Genomic DNA, 23,065 nt, shown 5'->3' with positions numbered 1-23,065 from the left:
TTGGCCTGCTGTGTTCATCCAGCTCTACAACTTGTTATCTCGGATTCTCCAGCATCTGCAGTTCCTACTATCTCTTATTCATATATGCTGTCATGATTTATCCATCTCAGTCTACCTCACTCAGACTGTTGTTCAATGTTAAAAGGTAATGGCACCATAATCTTACAAGACCCATGGGACTGCTCTCTCCTTGGAAAGAGAGAGAGAGAGAGATGATTGGTGAATTAGAATTAGGTTTATTGTCATGTCTACTCAAGTTACAAAAGAACAGGAAGTACAATGAAAAGTGTACAATGTCACCAACACACACCACCATCTTCGGTACAAAATACCTAAGTACAAATCTTACATACAAAAATAGAGAAAATAAATAAAACATATTACAGTACATTACAGATATACATAGTATAAGTTAGGAAAATAAGAAATAAACTAAAAAAGTAGACCTTACAGTCTTTCTGTAAGGGCTTTCTATAACAGTGGTGGTTTAGCCTGAGCGTCAGGCAAGGGGAGAGGTTGAGAAGGAGAGTCCTTCATGGTAACCTATACTTCAAATTCTTCAGCATCAGAAACATTTCTGATACACAATAACAATAAAGCTCCAGTATAAGTCCAGAGTTCAGATACAAAGAGCAAAGACATCTTCCTTTAAGCAGTCTCCCACAAGCCCAGACAAAAGTAGACTGAAGTTTAATGAAAATGTCAGCCTCACACACTCTGGATTTGATTCTGAATACATTGGAGTTTAAAATGCATCCAAGGGAGTACAAGTCATAAGTCAGCATACTTAGTTTTATATATTTGGTCCTAACAAACCCTGTTTCCAATGTTTTGCATGTATTTAAATTTGGATTGCAGTGAGGATTTCTACACAAATGGGAGCCCCATTACATATTTTCTGCTGGACAGTTCTTAAGATCCAGCCAGACAACATGGGTGACACAGTTAGCCAACACTGTCTAAGCCCAAGACCCTTGATAAAACTTTTAACAGAAAGCAAATCAAATACAGTAAAGTTACTGAGAGATTCTTCAGTAATGATCCCCGTCCTAGCACTGAGTCCTGGAGCTGCAAGCATTGGGTTGGAGTAATATGTTCCAACAAAACGGGCTCTGGGTTTGACAAATTCACATGCAATATATATCTTGCTTTGGCTCATCACTCACTAACAACCTTTTAACTAATACTTAAAATGCTTTCTGCAACTGCATATCTGATAGAATACATGGAAACGTAAATCACACTAATGGGACTATGGATACTCAACTGTGCATATAATGGAGAATTCAACTTAGGTAAACAAACAAGAACTCAACTGTGTGCACAATACAGTGTTCAACTGTGTGTATTTGTGGAGTATTTGGCTGTATGTGTAATGGGGTACTGTTTGTGTGTGTAAGGTATACAATGGAGCATTCAACAGTGTGTGAAATGGAATACTCCATTGTGTGTATATGGAGTATTTGATGATATGCATATTCGAGTATTTGACTGTATGTATAACCTGACAGTGTGCCTATCAAAGTATTCAATTGTGTGTACAAGACTGTTTGTCTATGTCAATGAATATTCAAATGTGTGTGAAATGGGGTATTCAATTGTGTATGTGTGTGTAACAGAGAACTTGACTGGGTGTGTAATGGAATATTCAACTTTGTATGTGAAGAAATATTAAATTGTCTGTGTAATGGTCCATTCAGCTGTGTGTAATGGTATATTCCGCCGTGTGTAATGGTATATTCGGCTGTGTGTAATGGTATATTCGGCTGTGTGTAATGGTATATTCGGCCGTGTGTAATGGTATATTCGGCCATGTGTAAAGAAATGTTTGACAGTGCATGTAGCGGAGAACTCAAGTGTTTGTGTAAATCAGTCTATGCGATGGTTTATATTATAGAACACTGTTGTGCAAGAAGCCTGGGTGAGTTGCTGTAGAACTAAGGAGGTACATCGCACTCAATGAAATCTTGTTGGTGATCTTCCTTTAGAACTGCAAACAGTCTTCTACACTTTCTTAATCAATGTTGTTTTATTTCTGAGTTTGCCACCACCAACAACTTGCATTTATAGAGCACTTTGAACATCATAAGACTTCATAATTCTAACTTCATAGGGGAAGTTCACCTACTAAAGGACTTCAAGCCACTTTGTGTTTCTCGTGTAGCCTTCAAATGATGGTCATGAATGATTTTAGTAATTATTAAAACTTTACATTCAGCGAATGCGCATAAAGGACCCTCACCTAATAATATTATCGATATGTTCCTGGGAAATCATATCCAGGGGCATGTTATTAATTTGTACGATCTGATCTCCTGGGAACAGCTTCCCCTCTCCAGGACCACCTAAGAAGCAAAAGGAAATCAGCATATTTTTGGATGTAGCATCATCTGTCCCTTACAAGAAGAGGAGAAAAAGCTGCAAGTACATGGAAGGCTCATCAGCATGTGCAGAGGATTAAAAAAAAACTAATTATTCATACTTTCATTTTACAACTGGACATCTTGCTGCCTGAGGTTTGTCTCATCTCAATACCCACAAAATGCAAAGGGAATGATGACTTTCTCAGGTCATGGAGACAGGTGGACTTCCTTATACAGAAAGAGCGAACAGTAATAATGTCAACGGAACTAAGGAATCCTACATGTGTTGAATAAGCAAGATAACAAGGTGTAGAGCTGGATGAACACAGCAGGCCAAGCAGCATCAGAGGAGCAGCATCACAGCTTAGAACCAAAGGGCTAACATGACAGAAATCCCATGGAAACTGATATTGGATCAAGGACAAGAGCTCACCAAAAATAACCAAAGCAAATCTGTCTGTATGGAGTTTGCATGTTCTTCCCGTGTCTGCGTGGGTTTGCTCTGGTTTCCTCCCACAGTCCAAAAACGTGCAGGTTATGGGAAATTGGCCAGGCTTAAAATGCCCCATAGTGTGCAGGCTCGATAGGTTAACTATGGTAAATATGGGGTTAAAGGGATAGTGTGGGATGCTTTTTAGAGGGTTGGTGCATAATAATTCTACAAAAATAATGAAGAAGTTAAAGGCATTAAAGTGCAGGAGCAGAAGATTCCATCCCAGAGTTAAAGGAAGATGGTGCAGACACTGCATATGCCCGAACTGTAACCTTTCAAAGCTGAGGAAATAGTCCCATAGACTGAAAAGTTGCACATGTCACTCCACCAGTTGAGAAAGGGAGAAGAAACCTAGTGAATTATGGCCCAATTAGTCTCAGGTCTAGCATTGCAAATATCTAATCCATTATCAAGGATAGAGTGACTAAAGATGTAGCTCATTTTCAGCTGATCGGAGACAGCGAGCATGGAGTTATAAAGGGTATATCATGCCTGAAAAATCTCAACCATTTGTTTTAAAAACATTAGGAGGGAGCCTTTGGGTCCTAATGTCAACAGGTCCTACTCCTTGGGTAGAATCCAGCAGTGAGAAGATAAGCCACTTTTATGTTCTTATTGTGGGGTGGTGGTCTTGAGGAGTGGGGGTAGTGCCTCAGGACAAGTTAGCGGCAAGAACGGGGATGTGGCTTTGAGGCCATTCCCTTGCCCCCATTGTCCCTAGTTTGGGGAAATTTGAGGCCCCGTACCCTAACCCAGTTTGCAGGTTGTAATGGCTTCCCAGTTAGGAAACTGGGCACCTTTGTTGTCAACGGGGAAGGCAGATAATTGGGAAGCAGATGGGTTGAGGCCCTTAATTAGCCATTTAAGGGCCTTAATTAGTGGAGGTCAAGAAGGTCACCTATGCATCGTTTTAATTAACTACTGAGGTGGCAGGAAGGGGTGGAGGGGCCAAGCCAATTACGTCACCTACTGACAACCTTCAGGGAAGGGAAAATTCCACCCTAAATATTCTCATCATGGCAAAGCTGATAAAATATTGACAGAGGACTGTGTGGCAGGAAAAGTGGGATGAGGTCCGGGTTAATGTTGGATGTGTTGAGATGGACTGCATCAGTTAAAAGCCCTGCCTCTATTAGATCCTAATCCCTCTTGAAAACTCTTCTTGCCTTCCCTCAGTTGCAACCTCCCATTCCCAGGTATTTACCTGCAGCGACAGACCTCACACATACTGGTGAACCTTCTGAGATCACAAATCCATGGTCCAGAAATGGATCTTTGATAATCTTCACTGTCACCTTCAATGGGCTGCTCAGCTGGTTCGTGTTAGCAGTTGCTCCATTGGCTGGACCTCGATTCCTTCAATCAAAAACAAAGCAAGGTCTTGTTTGTCAATCACTTTCAGTATCTTTTAATTTTCCCTGTCCTTTAATCCACCACGCACCTTCTTCCCTCCCCATTTCCGCACCTAACCCCTAGGTTCCTGCAAAATCATTACTCATAGCCTCTCTCCTTCACTTTGGCTTCCTGAAGAGATGGGTCATTGCAAAAGCGGATTGGGTCATTGTAAAAGCAGATTGGGTCATTGTAAAAGCGGATTGGGTCATTGTAAAAGGGATTTCCTCTGCTCCTCCATATCCACTCCAACACCGACACACTCATTCCCTAGAACAAGAGGGACCTGCCACAACCAGGGTGGAAAAGTTCCAGCAAGCTGTTTCAAGAACATCAGGCAGAAGATTCTTGGAGAGTCAACAGAATCAAAGACAGCCCCTAAAAGTCACAGAACTGCTGCTCTGTCCAGAATGCAGCAAAAGACTGAGGATGTGGTCAAAATGCAGCTTAGTGAATAAAACCAGGAAATATTCAGTAGGTCTGGCAGCATCTGTGGAGAAATTTTCAGGTTAATGAATCACTGATGTACCCGCTGAGGTGAATGATCAGCCATGGTCTAGAATGGTGCAACACGCTTAAGGGGCTGAATGGTCTGTTCAGGTTCCAATATGCCCTCATCAGTCAGGGTGTGATTTTCCCCTCCCTGGAGATGGTGAGGATGGGGCAAATATTTGGGTGAGTCGACCCGGAGCTGTATTCACCCCTTTCTCACCACCTCAGTTCCAGGTGAGAAAATCCATGGTCGACATTCTCAGCCTGCCAATGACTAAAGCCTTTGATCAATCAACTAATGGGCACTTGAGGTCCTGAGCCAGTCATTGGCCCAAATACCACTTTCCCAGCCATTGGGAACAGCGTGTGCCCTCCTCACAGGGAAGCTCCATTTGCCTCATTCTGGGGCTAATTGGGACATGGGGTTATTGCTGACCTACACCCCCACGAGTACCCCCAAAATACCCACTTACCTGCCCACTGGTGAAGCTGGTCACGGTGTGCCACTTGCGCCTCCAGGCACAGTCCCTGAGCCTGCTAGCCTCAGATTGGCCAGCTACCTCTAGGTGGGAGGATGGGTAGGGGAGGGCAGTGGGGATCCGGTGGCCAGGCTCCTGATTGGATGAAGAAGAAGCCCTTAAGTACCAAACTGATGCTTAATCCAATGAGCTTTCATGCTGGTGTGGTAGGCAGGTGGGTTGGTAGATTAATGCCCCTGAAGTTGCCTGTGCCAACACTTAGTGCACACCACATTAAATCCTAGCCTTAGGGATGGACCAGGTTTTAAGCAAATGCAAAGGCAGAGAGTGGAATGAAAAACCATGGGGTGGTTTATGATGAGATTGAAGGCCGGAGAAGGTTGTTCTGAACCAGGCCAGACCCTCTCAAAATATTTTAAGGAGGTAGCCTAGACCCTAACTTTTTCTTATTTTGAAGGTAAATGTGAAGTGTGTGTTCCAGGTGTGATGCAACCACTCGCCTTTAAGCAAAACAAAATTTATTTAAACACTACAGTTGAAACAAGAGAAAAAGAAAGCAGAATTTAGAATAACTTAGCTACTTGAAAACTTAACCCACCCAACTTAACAACTATTAACTGTTCCAATATAAAACATCCCATAAACACACCCCCTTGGCAAAAAGGTAAATTCAAACACAGATTCTTACACGCAGGAGGGAACAACATCCAGGGAGATTTCAGAGAAAGTCAGTTAGGAATCCTTTACTGAAGCTTGCAACCGTTCTGGTACTCAAAACTTCTTATGACCGCGATAGCTAAAAAAGACTAGAAAATCCTGAACTGGGAAAACTGGCCACTCCCCCTCCGTTGTTAAACGGTTTTAGCTTTCTAGCTCCATAGACTCTTCGGCACCCACACCGTTACAACCTCTTTTCAAAAAAAACCCAGGACAAAATAACCTTTTTTTACAGTGACAGCATTGTCACTGCGTAAATAAACAAAGGGAGCAATGATGCTAGGCAAATAAAGTCAGAATGGAACAAATCAAGGAGCAAAACAGGAATCTGGAGGAGTGATACACAGCAACAACAGAATCACTGCTGCAAGAAATTATTCAGAGACCTGAAACATTGGGTTATACATAAAATGACCATGGGATTAGGATCCAGTGCAGGAAAACTTTGAAAATTACAGTCCCTGAAATCATCTTGGAATGCCATCTTCTGGGACAGTTTTCAATTTGAAGGGCTCAGTTTTAATTTTAAGATTTTTGAGTGAATTCTCCAACCCCAATGTCATGAGAGTAATGATGAATAAAGTGAAAATAAGGTGAAAATGTAAAAATATAGGTTCCCGCCATTGAGAAAAAATATTATTTTCTGCCCGAGGCTTAAAACAGTGACTTCAAAGTCATGCCCTTGAGTGGTGATTACCGTATTTCCATACATTTACAGCTCATTAAAGGGCCAACTTGGCTACTTACATCGCCTTTCCAAACCGCCTCCTCCACCAAGGAGCACAGACGGTGAAAATTCCCAACATCTCATCACAAACCACCCCATGGTTTTTCATTCCACTCTCTGCCCTTGCATTTGCTTAAAACCTGGTCCATCCCTAAGGCTAGAATTTAATTGGTGTGCACTGAGTGTTGGCACAGACAACTTCAGGGGCATTAATCTACCAACACACCTCCCCCCCCCCCCCCGTCTACTGCACCAGCATGAAAGCTCATTGGATTACCTGAAAACTGCAACTTGCTAAAGACCGATCCTACCATCAGCCACCTGCACAACATCGAGTTGGGACACCACAGTGGCACAGTGGTTAGCACTGCTGCCTCACAGCGCCAAGCTTTGATGCCAGCCTCTAGGGACTCTCTGCGTGGAGTTTACACATTCTCCTTGTGTATGCGTGAGTTTCTTCCTGGTGCTCCAGTTTCCTCCCACAGTCCAAAGATGTGCAGGTTAGGGTGAACTGGCCATGCTAAATTGCCCGTAGTGTGCAGGGATGTGCAGGCTAGGTGGATTAGCTGTGGGAAATGCAGGGTTACAGGGACACAGTAGGGGTGTTGGTCTGGGTGGGATGCTCTACAGAGGACCAGTTTGGACTTGATGGGCTGAATGGCTTGTGCCTACACTGTAGGGATTTTATGAATATCACACATCGACATAGGATGTTTATGTGCTGACATTGGGGAAATGGTACTCACTGACTTTAGCACCAGGTTACAGACTGTAGGACTCTTAGCACACAATGTCTTCAGAACTCAATTATAGGCTGCCAGGGTCTGTGATTTAACTTTCTTTTTTAGTGCAGAAAGGGAGGCGGGCAGCTTGTGACAGTGGGGTAAATATTTCAGTCAAACGTAGGGATTAACAGCCCAGTGCGATGCCAACATCAGAGCTGCCAGCAACTCCCACACCAAATACAATCCATGTGCTTCAAGTAAATGGTGATGTGTAAAAGTCAGGGGGTCCACCACAGTCAGTCAATCACACCTTAGGGGGTTCGTCAGTTCAACTGCATGCAATCTAGGGATTGCAGGATGGTCAGTTGTATTGATGGTTGGCGTTGTGCGCCAGTCTTTCTTGCAATGAGACAAAGAGAAGGGCTGAGTGTAATACAGAGGGACGCAAGAGCGGAGGGTGGTGATGATGAGCAGGAGAGTGTTATGGACCAGACCAGATCCCCTCATAATATTTTAAGAAGGCAACCTAGACTTTAGGTTTTTCTTATTTTAAAGGAAAATGTAACGTGCTGTGTTTCAGATGCATTTCAACTGGTCAAAGTACTCGACATTCAGCTAAACACAATTTATTCAAACACTATAGCTAAAATACAACAAAAGAAAGAAGAACTTCGAATAACTTAACTCTATTGGAAAACTTAACAGAATAATAGATACAGTAACTATTACTAATTAACTGTTCCTATATAGTAACATCCCATAAACACACTCCTTGACAAAAAGGCAAATGCAGAAATTTTGTCTCACATGCAATCCAGCAGCCTACAAAGAGAACCCCCAGCTTTTTTTGCTGTAATTGAAAGAGGAACAAATAGTTTCCACTTCTTCAAGCTCACAACAGCAACTGATGCTGAATCTCAAAACTAAAAAACTAAAAACTAGGGATCCTGGTCTGTGAAAGCTGGCCACACCCAGCCAGGCTGCTTCTATTGTTCCAACTTTTAAAAAAATTCCAAGGCCTCCCAAGCTGTTTACTTTCTGGGCATTCATAGCCAGCTCAGTACCTCTGCCTTAAAACCACTCTTAAAAGTAACCAGGACAAAATACACCTCTTAAAGCCACAGCATCGTCAGAAGAGGTTGTGAGCCATCACCAAACGGTGCGTCAGAAATTCAGAGGGCAGAAAGGATTAGTAGTTTGGCAGAATGAGGTGGTGCAGTGAACCTTTGGGTGGACATGATGCATGCAAGTAGTTCATGAGCCTTGGGAATGGTATGTGCAGTGTCTGAGTTAGACTGAGTACTGGCCCCAAGTAAGAGGTAACAGAGAGAAAATGGTGGCACTTGCACAGAAGATCACTGACCCTCTTCTCACTCCAGACACAGCACTAACCCATGCTGCTCTTTGTGTCTGAGCTGGTTGTCTTTGTTGGCATGGTTCCCTTTGGAGGGGGGGAGGTGAGCAAGGATTAGGACCGCCCTCTTCTCCACCAGCCAATCCAACAGCACCTCTAGATTTCCGTCCTGGAAGAAACTTGCCTTTCCTCTGAGGTATTTTCCAGGTGGATCCCCCGCAGTGTGGGAGGTCAGTGCTGATTTGCAGAGTCTCAGGTGGTGGCAGCTGGGCTTTGAAAATGGCACTTACAATGGGTTGGCAAGGAAACCAGGAGAAGATCTCGCCTGGGGCACTGGGCACACGATTCCTTGAGAAATGCAGCCAACATCTCAAAAGCATAGTGGAAGGAAGGGAAGAAAATGGGAAGACAGTGTGAGAAAATTGACTGCGGGCCAATGCGAAACTCACTGGCCATCAGAATTTAAGGAGAAATTGGAAAGTAAAAAGTTCAATGTCTCTGCATTGGAAAGTACAGGAAGTACTGTACTCAGTACGAAGCAGACATTCTAGTAAAAAAGTTTGGAAAAAAAGTGCAAGATCATTTCAAATCATTGAGATTTTTTAACAGGCACAGCGGAAGTCTTCATGCTCTGTCTTGCTTGGTGTGAATCTGATTAGGATGATTATTTTTGTTTTGTCGGCATGCAGCAAGATTCTGTGCCCGCTGAAGCTTGCCAAGTAGACTCCAGCTGGAAAGCTAACCAGAGGTCTTCCAGCTTCACAGGAACACCCCATTGCAGGTCAGAGTACGCAGCAGGAAGGGCCCACTCTGCCACCTTTTAAAAACTTGAATTATAAAGAGGGAAAGTAGCCAGGCCACCACTGAGGGTGGAAGGAGCGAACCCTCTACACCATGCCCTGTCTCCAGCCCTCCCCCTATAACCACACCACATCCCACCCACACAAACACACCAGCTCAAGCTGACTGGGAACGTCTCACTGTCAACCCTTGGTCAGCAACTGGAATTGGATATTAAAGTTGCTTGAGCTCTGTATGAGAGATGGTCAGACCATCATGATGACCATAATAGGAAGCTGTACAGCGTAGATATGGACTGTATCTAACTTTTCAAATGTTTGTAACATTGTAAACACCCTCAATCACCCCTCTGGAAATACCTGAGGCAATACAGGTTTGTTTGTGGAACCCCCTTCTCATAATTTAACCCTTTGACGATGGGATTTGAGAGTACATTTTACTATTTAGTTCTTCTAAGGTGGAATTTCAAGAGGAACATATATCAGGCAGTTAGGTGCAAAGGTCAGGAGGCCTGACCTGGGGCCTACAGGACTACTGTCCAACATCTTCGTTGTAGTATTTTGCAAATTGCACAGAAGGTGTAGGTTGGTGATGTATGGGTGAAAATTACTTCTTAAATTGCACAACGGTTTCCCCTGAAACGGGTCTGGATTGGAACAAAGATCCAGCTGAAAAGAGGAGGGTATTTATGTTAAATGAAATTTAATCTGACTTCAGACTGTCAGAAGTGCGGTACTTCCAGACAGGGTGATTGACATGATCTCGTACAGATAAATAATTCATAAAGGCTTTTAACGATATAGCAATTGTGGCTTTTGGCTATATTACAGACAAGGGAAAATCAAAACATTCATCAGCTGAAAGTGCTCTCTGCTTTAGAAAAGGCTCATTTTGTTTGGTTTGCAAGACGTATTTTTTTTAGAAAAAGCGACAATGCTTTTGGTGAGGAATTATAGTTTTATAAGCTCAGTGTTGACTCACTTTGTAGCACAAAATATGTATTGTTACAATCGAGAAAAATCAGCAACGTAAAGGCTATGTTGTAAATGCAATACCAATGTCACTTTGGTGAGACAAGTTCTGGGCGCAGAGACTAGGATTTTACAAATTTCCGGGAGGTTTACTAGGAGGTAGAAGAACTGGTAAGAGCTGGTAAGGAGCCATGTGTGATTGGCTCCTTCATATGATCCCACCAAACCAGCTTTTTCCCAGTGGAGGGATTGGATGCAGAGAGGCTGCCCATTACAGTGGGAATGGGTTTTCTTTAATTCATTTGTAGGACATGGGCATCCCCGGCTGGGCCAGCATTTACTGCCCATCCTAGATACCCTTGAGAAGGTGATGATGAGCTGCCTTCTAGAACCGCCACAGTCCACATGCTGTAGGTTGACCCACAATGCCCTTAGGGAGGGAATTCCAGGATTTAGACCCAGTGACAGTGAAGGAACAGCGATATATTTGTAAGTCAGGATGCTGCGTGTCTTGGAGGGGAACTTGCAGTGATGGTGGTCACACATATCTGCTGCCGTTGTCCTTCTAGATGGATGTGGTCATTGGTTTGGAAGTGCTACCTAAGGATCTTTGGTGAATTGCTGCACTCCATCTTGTAGATAGTGCACACTGCTGCTACTGAGCGTCGGTGATGGAGAGAGTGGATGTTTGGTAGCATTAACGTAATTAAAGCCCCAATTAGGGGTCATTTTGCTGTCAGTGAGGCAATTGGTCCACTGTATAGGGAGAACAAGCTAAATGGTGGCAGCTTCCCAACAACAGCCAACAGATCAGGAATGAAAGCTCAGAAATGGAGCTGCAGGCAGATCCAAGATCTACCTTCAAGGATTTCACCTCCAACCCTGAGCCCCTCCATGCCATACACCATCCTGCCTTGAAAATATATCGCCATTCCTTCACTGTCGCTGGGTACCTCAGCAGCACCTACCTCTCCCTCTCGTTCAGGTTTCAGGGCAATCAGGTCTTTGATTAGGCCAACAGCATCAGCTTCCCTCTTTGGATAGTGGGCCTGCAGGCCACTTGTACATCAAACTAACAAAAAGGCATTTTTGAAATATGTAACCAATGGAATCAAGATACAACGTCTGGTGGATAGATAAGGACTACAAGAACAAATCTCACATTATTCACAGCTTTCTATCAAGCTCACTGCCCCCTGCCACGTCAGATTACAGCTCCAAGTGTTCTTCAAATGTCATCCCCCTCAATCAATCTCCACAATCCAACTTCCACCAGCAAGGACCACTCACCACTACTCATCCTCCTTCCTTAGAGCTCCAAAAGTCTCAGCAATTCTACTCCCTCACTTTGAACAGAAAAATCAATTCCTACCAGCATCCAACTTTGACCCACCACTACAGATGGTTCTGCTATAACGCATGTTCCAGCAACACGAATTGGGCTGTAATGCGACTGATGAATAGGGGGAAGGTATTTCTAAAACGCGAACTCGTGTGGGATAGAACGTGATTCCATCGGTGCACGGAGGAGTATGTGTCAGCATCACATGATCATTTCACAGGCCTTGTCCTGAATACATACAATGCTAGTGCCAAAACAGTCTCCAAACTGGCATCAAGCTAAAGAGGTTGGATGACAGGGCAAATTTTTTCTGACCTTATTGTTGATGTTTTTAGAAAGTATTGCAGGGAAAGAAATTTGGATTTCAAGATTCTCCTCATCCTAGATAATGCACTAACCCATCCTCCCACCATTGGTGAGCTTTCTGAAAACATCAAAGTGCTATTTCTACCCCCAAACACAACCTCTCTGCTTCAACCCATGGACCAGGATGCAATAGCAGCTTTTAAAGCTTATTATTTAAGACGCATATTTATGAGGCTGATTGCAGCCACTGAGGGGGATAAGGACAGTGTTCTTCAATTTTGGAAGAGCTTTAACATCAAGAATGCAATTGACATTATCATGGAGGCCTGGGGTGATGACAGTAAGGACTGCTTGCATACAGTTTGGCAGAAGCTTCTCCCAGATATTTTTCAAGATTTTAAAGGCTTTGAGGGAAATTGAGAAGCAGTTACAGCTCTTAGAGGACAACAATTACAATGCAGCAGGGTAGCAGTTCATGGAATAAAATCTTATTTGGCACTCTATGAACAGCTTCTTCATGAAAGAAGGAAAAGGGCAAAGCAGCAAAAACTGGATGTGTTTTTTAAGCCAGCCCCCAAGAAACAGACAGAAGACAATGAACCACAGCCATCCACTTCTGGATTAACTATTTTTCACCCTAACCCTGCAACCACAACTGCACCTGAAGGTGATGATGATGATGACGACCCTCAGTCCCTGCTTTAACAACAGAGCAACCACAAAACCTCCTTCCCCATCAAGTTATCTTGACATTTTTTCAAGGTAAATTGTTAAATTTACTTTTATTTCATCTTTAGATATGAATAAAACATTCATTCAAACTGTGCCATTCTTTATGTTAGGCTGTTGAGTGATTTTTGAACGATTTTGAGTGATATTTTTTGGTGGTCTGCCCCTAACCCCCCAATTTTCCCTTTGGCTCCATTATTTCTATAGCACGGTTTTCTACAATGCAATGTTGCACAGGAATGCAACTATCACGTTAGAGCAGAACCGACTGTATCAGCCTCTTCCAGCCCCTTTACGGCACCAAGGTGTGAAGAATGTCATTGCATTTTTAGTGGTTTTAGTTTGGCTTTCTTTTTCCACTAAAAGTTGCAACCTGATATGGCATATCAGGTGACCATAAGAATATAAAATATAGGAGCAGAACTGGCCATTCGGCCCATCGAGTCTGCTGTGCCACTCAATCATGGCTCATATATTTCTCAACCCCACTCTCCTGCCTTCTCCCAGTAATCCTTGATCCCCTTACTAATCGTGAACCTATCTATCTCTGTCTTTAAGACACATAATGACTTAGCTTCCACAGCATTCTGTAGCAATTAGTTCCCCTTCACTCTGAGACTCTGACCTCAGGTCTTAGTCTCTCCTACTAGTGGAAACAACTCCACGTCCACTCTTCTTACACCTCTCAGTATTCTGTAAGTTTCAATCAGATCCTCCCTCATCCTTCTAAACTCCATCAATTACAGACCCAGTATCCTCAACTACTTCTCATATGATAAGCCTTTATCCTTGGGATCATTCTTTTAAACCACTTCTGAATTCCCTCCAATGCCAACATATTCTTCCTTACATACGGGGCCCAAAACTGCTTGCAATATTCCAAAAATGGTCTGATCAGAGCCTTATACAGCCTCAGCATTACATTTCTGGTCTTCTAATTAATAGGATGATCTGACATCACTTATGTCCACTTTTCTGCCCTTTTCCCATAATTCTTGATTCCCCAAGTGAGCAAGAATCTATCTATCTCAGCCATAAATATACACAAGAACTCTGACTCCACAGCTCTCTGTGGCAAGGAGTTCCAAAGACTCATAACCATCTGCGAGAAGAAATTCCTCCTCATCTCAGTCATAAATTGGTACCCTTAATTCTAAGACCACACCCTCTGACCCTACAACCCCTATGAGGTGAAACATCCTCCCAGCATTTACCCTGTCAAGCCCCTTGAGAATCCTATATGTTTCAATGATATCACCCCTCATTCTTCTAAACTCCAGGGAACAGAGTCCCAACCTGTTTAACCTTTGTTTGTAAGACAATCCCTCTATAGCGGCCATCTTCCTAGTGAACCCAGGAAAGTTTGATGGAAAGCTGAGAGTATCATGGACTTGGTGCACAGTGAAAAATCAAATGGGTTTGTCTCTGGATTGATGTTTAATATAACCACCATCATCGCTACCCACGACTTTCTGTTACACCTCGGGTTAAAGGAGATATTTTAGAACATCACTGTCCTGTAAAGGTTCACATTCGTAGCATTTGCTTCGTGCGAGTACTGACTGCCTCATTATCAGAAGAATTATGAATGGAACTGAGCCGTGCAATCATAAGCGAACATCCCCACTCCTGACATTGAGATGGAAAGAAGGTAACTGTGGAGGGAGATGAAGATGACTGGGCCTAGGACACTTTCCCAGCTCTCCCTGTCAACCCCAAAAACACCACTTCCTCCAACATCTGCTCCCACGTCAGGAGTTCTTGGGAGTTAAAATTCCCTCCATTATGTCAGCAGGATTTTGTTGGATGGAATAGAGCCTCCACATGTCAAGTTCAGATAGAGTTTATATCCCATGGAGTTTGGGAGGCCAGCAGGATTGGCAGTGCAAGTATTGAGTCTCAAGATGGTTTACATATTCACTAATGGCACCAAATTACTATCATTTTAAACTTGCAAACAGTCTTAATGTTGGTAGGTTAAAGAAATACAAATTTTCTTACATTAAGATGGTAGCAAGAGAAATAATTTGAACTTGTATTGCACGAATTGCCATGTCTCAAAGTGTTTACAGCTAATCAAATACTTTGGAAATGTAGTCATGTAAGTGCAGAGACATGCAGAATCCAATTTCTGCACAGAATGGTCCCACCAGGAGCAATAACTTAAATGGTCAATTAAACTCTGATATAGTAGGAACTGCAGATGCTGGAGAATCTGAGATAACAAGGTGTAGAGCTGGATAAACACAGCAGGCCAAGAAGCATCAGAGGAGCAGGAAAGCTGACGTTTTGGGCCTAGACCCTTCTTCATTTTCTGAAGAAGGGTCTAGGCCTGAAACGCCAGCTTTCCTGCTCCTCTGATGCTGCGTTCATCCAGCTCTACACCTTGTTATCTCAATTAAACTCTGATGTTGGTTGAGAGATAAACATTGACCAAGACACTGGGTGTACTCCCCTATTCTTCTTCAAATAGTGTCACTGCACCTTTTACTCCCAGCAGACAGAGCTCAGTTCAATGTCTCATCTCACAAATGGCCCCTCCGACAGTGTAGCACTTTATCAGTGCTGCACTGAAGTGTTAGCCTTTATGATGAGGTTAAATCCCTGGAGTGGGAGGGGGTGGGTATTGACCTTACAAACTGCTGACTGGGCAGCACCTAGTGATCAGATGCTACAATTACAGTGTAGCCTTTGGCACAATAAAAGTGAACATGAGTAGTAAACAAAGAAATTAAAAAAGGTAAGTACAGTCACAAATTATGTGACAAAAAATTATGACAATATAAATGCAATTACACAGATGGTAAATGTATAAAACCTACACTATATTGATAAGTCACAAAGATGTAAAGGTACATAGACAGCAATTGTACTGGCAATGGAAACAGCTTTGTGATGAAGCTCAAGTCCTGAACCTGCTCCCCAGGGGATAACAGTCACTCATTGTTATTTCTATGCAGAACTCTTAATTAATCTGGAGATGGGGCTACTTCCAATTAAGGACGGCAGCAGGTTCGCGAATCTGGGAGGTCAGTCAGAGGCATTGGAACAGCTGCCTACAACTGAGTAAAACGGAGATGACACTTCAAAAGGAGTGTCTCTTATAATTTACAAAAAATCTAGTTTAGAATTAGAATTAGGTTTATTGTCATGCAGATCACTACTATAGGGTGGAAAGGGGTGGGAACAAGATATAAAATGTAAATGATTTCATTGCATTCAGGGTAAAAGGAAAAAAATGTGAATATTCACATACGTAAAATTTTAATAAATAATATGCAAAATGGCTGTACAGGTGAGTATAAGATGCAAAATGTGAATGAATTACACACCATAGTATAAACAGGGTATAAAATCTGGATTAATTCCTACTTCATTGTGAATCATATATGAAACTGAATGAATTACAGGTGTGAAATAATTGAATGAATTCCTTCAGAGGTTCGATGAAAAGGTGAATGGCTTCTTCTACAGAAGGGAAGAGAACATTGTAAAAAATGTGAAGGAGTTCAGTAGAGATGAGACATAATATATAATGCGAATTAACAATTGTATTGATGAATTTATTGTGAATACATTCCACAAAAGATGATGGCATATACAATATGAATATGTTTCTTGATAAATTCAAACATATAGAATTTGAAATCATGCTCCTGAAGGTGGGGCATGATGCTTTGAATGTGGTGGGTTGCTTAGCAGATCAGAATAGTGATTGAGGTTTTAGCCTGCCTGTTTCACTACCATGTGACAGACAGGAGGGGGTCTAGGTTGGGAGGATATTAAATTTGCAAAAGTCCAACTCCATAACTGCTGCGAATGTGCCACTTTTATGACCACTTCAGATCCAGTGCTCACAAGTACCTCCCTCTCCTGTGGAGTTAGGTTAGTGATGTTAATATTTAAATGAAGGTGAATTAAAGAAAGTTTTAATTTAAATTTGAACTTAACCATCCTGCACAGGCTTCCTAGAGTTCGGATTGAAATGGAGATACAATTGAGCAGCATCTTGCGAGGCATCTTTTTTCCCTCTCTTTCCCTACCTATCCCTCACCTTTGGTGGTCTACATCGCACTTAATAGGCTTTGCATGTAAGATAATCAATTGGAAAACATAGGTGATTTCATGGTGGTTGTCAGGAGGTGAAAATTGCCGCAGGTGATTTGGTGGTGGATAGCACTTCCAGTTATGATAAGAAGAAGTAAAGAAGGTAAAAATAAAATTAAAGGCCAAGACGTCACAGATTTACAGAGGCTCTGTGCTGATTATGGTATAATGAGATTCAAGTAAATTGTGATACAGACATAAAGTCATAGAGTTATACAGCACAGAAACAGACCCTTGTGTCCAGCTCCTCCACACTGAACAGACATCCCAATCTGACCTAGTCCCATTTACCAGCATTTAGCCCATATGCCTCTAAACCCTTCCTATTCATATACCCATCCAATGCCTTTTAAATGTTGTAATTGTACCAGCCTCCATCACTTCCTCTGGCAGCTCATTCCATTCACACACCGCCCTCTGCATGAAAAGGTTATCCCTCAGGGCATTTTTAAATCTTGCCCCTCTCACCTTAAACCTATGCCCTTTAGTTTTGGACTCCCCCACCCTACAAAAAGACCTTGGCTATTCACCTTAATCATGCCCCTCATGATTTTATAAACCTCTAAAAGTTCATCCTTCAGCTTCCAATGCTCCAGGGAGAAATCCCAACCTATTCAACCTCTCCCTTTAGCTCAAATCCTCCAGTCCTGACAACATCCTTGTCAATCTTTTCTGCACCTTCTCAAGTTTAACAACATCCTTCCTATAGAAGGTCAACCAGAATTTTATGCAGTATTCTAAAAGTGGCCTTACGAATGTCCTGTACAGCCACAACATGATATCCCAATTCCTATACTCAGTGTCCTGACCAATTGCAATGTTCTGATCAAATGTGTTCTTCACCACCCTGTCTACCTGTGACTCCACTTTCAAGGAACTATGCACCTGCTGTCCCCAGGGCCCTACCATTAACTGTATAAGTCCTGACCACGTTTGCCGAACTAAAATGCAGCACCTTACATTTCTCTAAGTTAAACTCCATGTGCCACCCCTCGGCCCATTGGCCCATCTGATCAAGGTCCCGTTGTATGCTTGAGATAATCTTTTTTACTGTCCACTAAACCACTGATTATGATGAGGAGAAATTTCTCATATCTACATAGTCTCACAATTTACCCAACACAAAGCTGTTTCAAGTAACAGCTTTTCAAAAAGGAAAATCACCAAAAATGCCACTTCATGACTCGTTGCAAAATCAACTACTTTGCTGACAATAGGAATCTGGAATTATGGAGGGAAAGCAAACAAGAATCCACTTAATCATAGAATTCCTACAGTGTGGAAACAGGCCCTTCAGCCCAACAAGTCCACAGTAACACTCAGAGCATCCCACCCAGACCCATCCCCCTAACCTGCACATCCCTGAACACTACGGGCAATTCAGCATGGCCAATCCACCCTAACCTGCCCATCTTTGGACTGTGGGAGGAAACCAGAGCACCCGGAAGAAACCCATGCAGACATGGAGAGAATATGCAAACTCCACACAGACAGTCACCTGAGGCTGGAATTGAACCCAGGTCCCTTGCGCTGTGAGGCAGCAGTGCCAACCACTGAGCCACCGTGCCACTACTTGTAATAGAAAACCATACGTCTCATAGAGTACATCGTAGAGTCCTGTTCAACATGGTCCTTTCGTGATCCACCAAATTAGAAAAAGGACTTTCTTCATACTCTTTATAATCAACTCTCTATCATTACAATTCATTATAATTTGCTCCTCGTTTCCCTTCTCACTGGTCTGCAACAATTGTTTCCTGCTTTTTCTTTGTCTCAATTCTCAAGTTTTCTGCAAGCGTCAACATCTTTTTTCTCACAATGAAGTCACTGTGCGTGCAAACCGTGGCAAGAAGCTGAAAAACAACATTGAAAAGAAGTGACCAAGAACATTAATGGAGCACAAGATAAAGAATTAAAGGAAAAACAAATGCTTACAGGAGAATTAATGGAAGTATACTTGAAATCAAAAATAAACTGACAATCAAAGTGAACCACAAAAGACAGCTACAAAATGATACAAATGATCTGGACTTGCAAATTACTCCATTTTGAAAGTCATTAATGAGGGCAAATACCCATTAACAATGCTTCCATTGCTTGCCAAATATACAAAAGGATGGGGAAGAAAATAATCAAACCCCTCCCAACAAATCAATGGAAAAATCTATTATTCATCCATCTCCCAATTACACTATCACCTGCAAAAGGTAGTTAAAGAAAACTCAATTCAGACATAGGATGAGAAGCTAAAAAATAAATTCTTGGTATTGGAATGTGTGCGTTAGCAGAGTCAATAACTGATACTAGCCTTGGGTTCCAGTTCCTGTCAGAATGAGTCATTTTCAAGAGACTCTTCAAGTTCAACAAGTCAACCTTTCTTGTTTTCTTTTGTTTGTAATCACAGAAATTAGGGATAATTGATGAAAGGAAATAATTCAATAACGATGTCACATCAGTCGCTGCTTTAGTTTATAGATTTTCATACAGTATTAAACTTCCAAATTTCACATTATGGGTAGCTGAGTCAGAGATGCAAGACAGCTCCAAAATGTTAAAAGATAAATGCTCAGGTGTTAATTGAGATAAAACCATTGAATATCAAATGCTCCAGATTCCAATTTGGAGGAGGCTGGTGGAAAGGATCGATCAGCCATGTGCCCATTGGTCCTGAGCGACACACTACAGTGCAAATATGCAGATGAAGAAATTGAGAGAGAAAAAAAATCAGCTGTAATGTCCTCTGACTAGGATCCCACCTATAGACATTTGACTAAAATACCAGTGATCTGCAGAGTTAAAACTATTCCAGCACAGTTAAGAAAAATAATGGAAGCAAAAGAGAAAGGCAACAAAGTAGTGGCTAAGGTCAGAAGTCAGGCAACACCAGGTTATAGTCCAATAGGTTTATTTGAAATCACAAGCTTTCAAAGTGTTGCCCCTTCAGAGAATGGAAATATTACAACAGTACATTGGGATGCATTTGTAATGTTGGAGCTAAGATGCAGCTTCTTCAATACAAGCATTGCTCCAACATATACAAACAGACTGTAATCACTCTTATAATAGCTTCCAGCTTCTAACTCGGAATTTAAGAACACCATAAAGATGAGTTATCTATTGTGTTTCCATCTATACGTGTGAAGGTCTCTCAGCTGCAACGCCAAAGTTATTTTTCAAAAGCTATGATAAATATTGCTAAGTTTTACACAATTGGAGATCCTGTAAATATGTATAACAATACAGAATTCAATTCAGAATCATTATCATCACTGTAGGAAGTCATATTGCACAGAAGAAGCTTAGAAGTTAGTGACATGTAACACTAATACGAAACTGAATGAGCAAAATAAGGATTAAATAAATAATGGAAAGCAAAGGATTGCTACGTGTTACTGAATCACTTAACTGGAGAATAATCATTTTATCAGAGGTCCTCTTTAGCTATTTTCCAATTTGAAGCTTTTATTGACAATTATGTTGTAACTACACGCACTCAGCAAACTGCCAAATACTGCACAGAACCGAAACTAGAGCATAATGAGGCCTTCTGCTAATAGTTACAGGTAAGGGCCACAAACTTACATGACAAGTCACACTGCCTATTCGTCTTTGCATAATCAAACACAAAGCAAATAATACAGTCACAGTGTGAGAAATTAATTATGCTGCAGATTATGTCACAAGTAATGGAAATTTGTTCTCGATCTCACATAGATGGACACAGGCTCAAATACGTAAGTTCAGCCCACTGAATGGGATGCTCTTTCCCACAGCCTAAACTCACAACAAAAGCACAGAGCCTGCACAACACTCCTACCATCCTTCTTTATAGAAACCTCTTCAGTTGAAGTAAACTATTGAAATTGTCAGTTCTGTCACGTTGGAAAATAAGTGATTGTTGCAAAGTTGAACAGTACAGACGAAACACAATACGACAAAACAAAGAAAACAATGAAATAACAGAAATTATCAGAAATCTAGTCTTAAAACTAACCAACTTTATTTTGTTATCTAAAATCTGATTTCTTGAACAAACACTACAACTTTTATGCAAAACGCAAAGATGTTTCGTTTGCTGTGATCATCTAATTCATCCTACATACTGACTTATTCAAAAATAGGTCTAAGGAATGGCTGCTTAAGGCAATATTTGCTGTGATTACTCAACTTAGAATACATGCAAGTACATCTGTCTGATGAGACCTACAAACAATTGAAATATCTAGACATCTAAACCTTCATGTGACACAGATTTTACTACTGTTCAATGTTGCACTCAGAATGTACATGCTTGTTAATTCTGCTTTTGCTTTTAAATGATGCCTTTAGTAAATCTAAAAGATTGGTGTTAGCTTTAAAGAGTCTAGGATTATTTTATCCTTTGCCAATTTGCACAGACACATCAAAGCTATTATTCTGCAGGTAGAAGAGAACTTCAATCTGACACACTCAGAAGATTGCACTTTTTATCTTTGAAAAACTATTCTGTCATCACTTATTACACAATACAGTATATTTCTTTGCAGAATCCAAACATTGCAGTAAGAACTCAAAGAAGCCAAATTGTAGATATAATGTACATGGATCAACACTGCCATGTTAAGTTTAGCTGCGGAAATATATATTTATTTATATACATAGACATATCTGTACATATATAAATATATATTTACACACACACACTGCATCACCATGCAACACTTCATGTGAGATACCAATTACGGTCACAGATGGAAACCACTGGAAGAACAGTGTTATCACAGGTACCAGCCAGAATACACAAGAGGGGGACAGACAACTGGTAACAGAAAACAAGCTGCTTACCCTCAGCTTTAGTGGATGTGCCATCTTTCAGCAAAAGAAGACATGGAGGACAGGGGAATGTTAGTACAGTTAGCAAAGATGGGCTCATTACTTTAATGCGTAGTAGACAGGAGAATCTCGTGGAGCTGTAAATATCACTAAGGCTATTAAATGCATTAGAACCAAAAAGGAACACAAATCAGATAATAAAGGCACAAGATATGGGCATTAAAACACAAAAAAATGCAAATCAGTTTAAAAAAAGGTGAAATAAAATCCACATTCTGTATATTAACATCCTGGTATTACATAGCTATGATAATTATAAACTTTATTTCATTAAAAAAAGGAAAGTCAGAAGAGATCCAAGTCTTTTGTGACAAAAATTAATTTTCAATTGAGTTTTTCTTTAAAAATTAATGATCATATGATACACTGTTACAACTAGGGAAAGGACACCAGTCCAGATGAGTTTGTGAAGAAAGAGGTCTTAGATACTTCAGTAAATTGCTGTACTTGATAACTGACAATGTACAGATATAAATAACTGAATATCACGTTACATAACAGGTTGTAGAGCTTTATCTAGAGATAAGGAGAAAATAGCCTCAAGGACAATGTATGTGCAGACACCCACAGCCCAAGGATCTCATTCTCCAGGTAACATTATTAACTCATAACTACTTGTGTGGGAACCAGTTTAGTTCGGTTGCATTGTGAGAAACTTTGTTATTTCACAAGTCTTCATATAATGACAGATTGCCAAAAAGTGGGTGATGTCACAACTACTTTTGTTCGGACCTCAGTTGAGGAAGACAATCACTCTGGTTTACAGGAGCCTTAAAGTGAAAAACAGTGGTGATTAAGTTTTCCTACTGCATTAATCCAACGTCTCTGACCTCTTCCCCGAGGAATACCATTAGGGGACAGCTGCTGGGAAACAAAGGATATTTTCCTCAAACCAACAATTTCACTGCAGCTCCTGTCGGACGGAAAATTAATACCGATCAGTGACAAGCTAGAAGGCCACAGTTAAAATATTCTGTCATCCTACTTAAGGATTTAGACTTGTTGGTATCTAAAGTCAGTATGGCCATGGTGAGGGTCCATGGGCACTCAAATCATTGATAAGACTTGGGGAATTCAGGTTCCTCTACCTTCACTGCTCTTGTGGACAGTGCCTGTACCTTACAGATTTGCTGCAGCTCTCTATTATTATCCTATTCATCAATGGGTTCCTGGGGTTCAGCATTTATATCTGGCT

At 41.5% G+C, this 23,065-nt stretch overlaps 1 protein-coding gene across 1 annotated transcript in view; it reads right to left on the bottom strand.

Moving 5' to 3' along the window:
• Positions 1-23,065, bottom strand: part of LOC109911708 (FERM and PDZ domain-containing protein 1) — a 77,607-nt gene that overhangs the window by 52,935 nt on the left and 1,607 nt on the right. Inside the window, exons 2-3 of the mRNA XM_048619626.1 lie at positions 4,061-4,212; positions 2,243-2,345 (exon numbers count right to left, since the gene is read on the bottom strand). Coding sequence (XP_048475583.1) covers positions 2,243-2,345; positions 4,061-4,212 — 255 coding nt within the window. The remainder of the gene's footprint in view (positions 1-2,242; positions 2,346-4,060; positions 4,213-23,065) is intronic.

The sequence above is a fragment of the Rhincodon typus genome, chromosome 3 (assembly GCF_021869965.1).
Source record: "Rhincodon typus isolate 14 chromosome 3, sRhiTyp1.1, whole genome shotgun sequence".
In the NCBI taxonomy this organism is placed as follows: domain Eukaryota; kingdom Metazoa; phylum Chordata; class Chondrichthyes; order Orectolobiformes; family Rhincodontidae; genus Rhincodon; species Rhincodon typus.
This window is presented reverse-complemented; position numbering and strand designations above follow the sequence as displayed.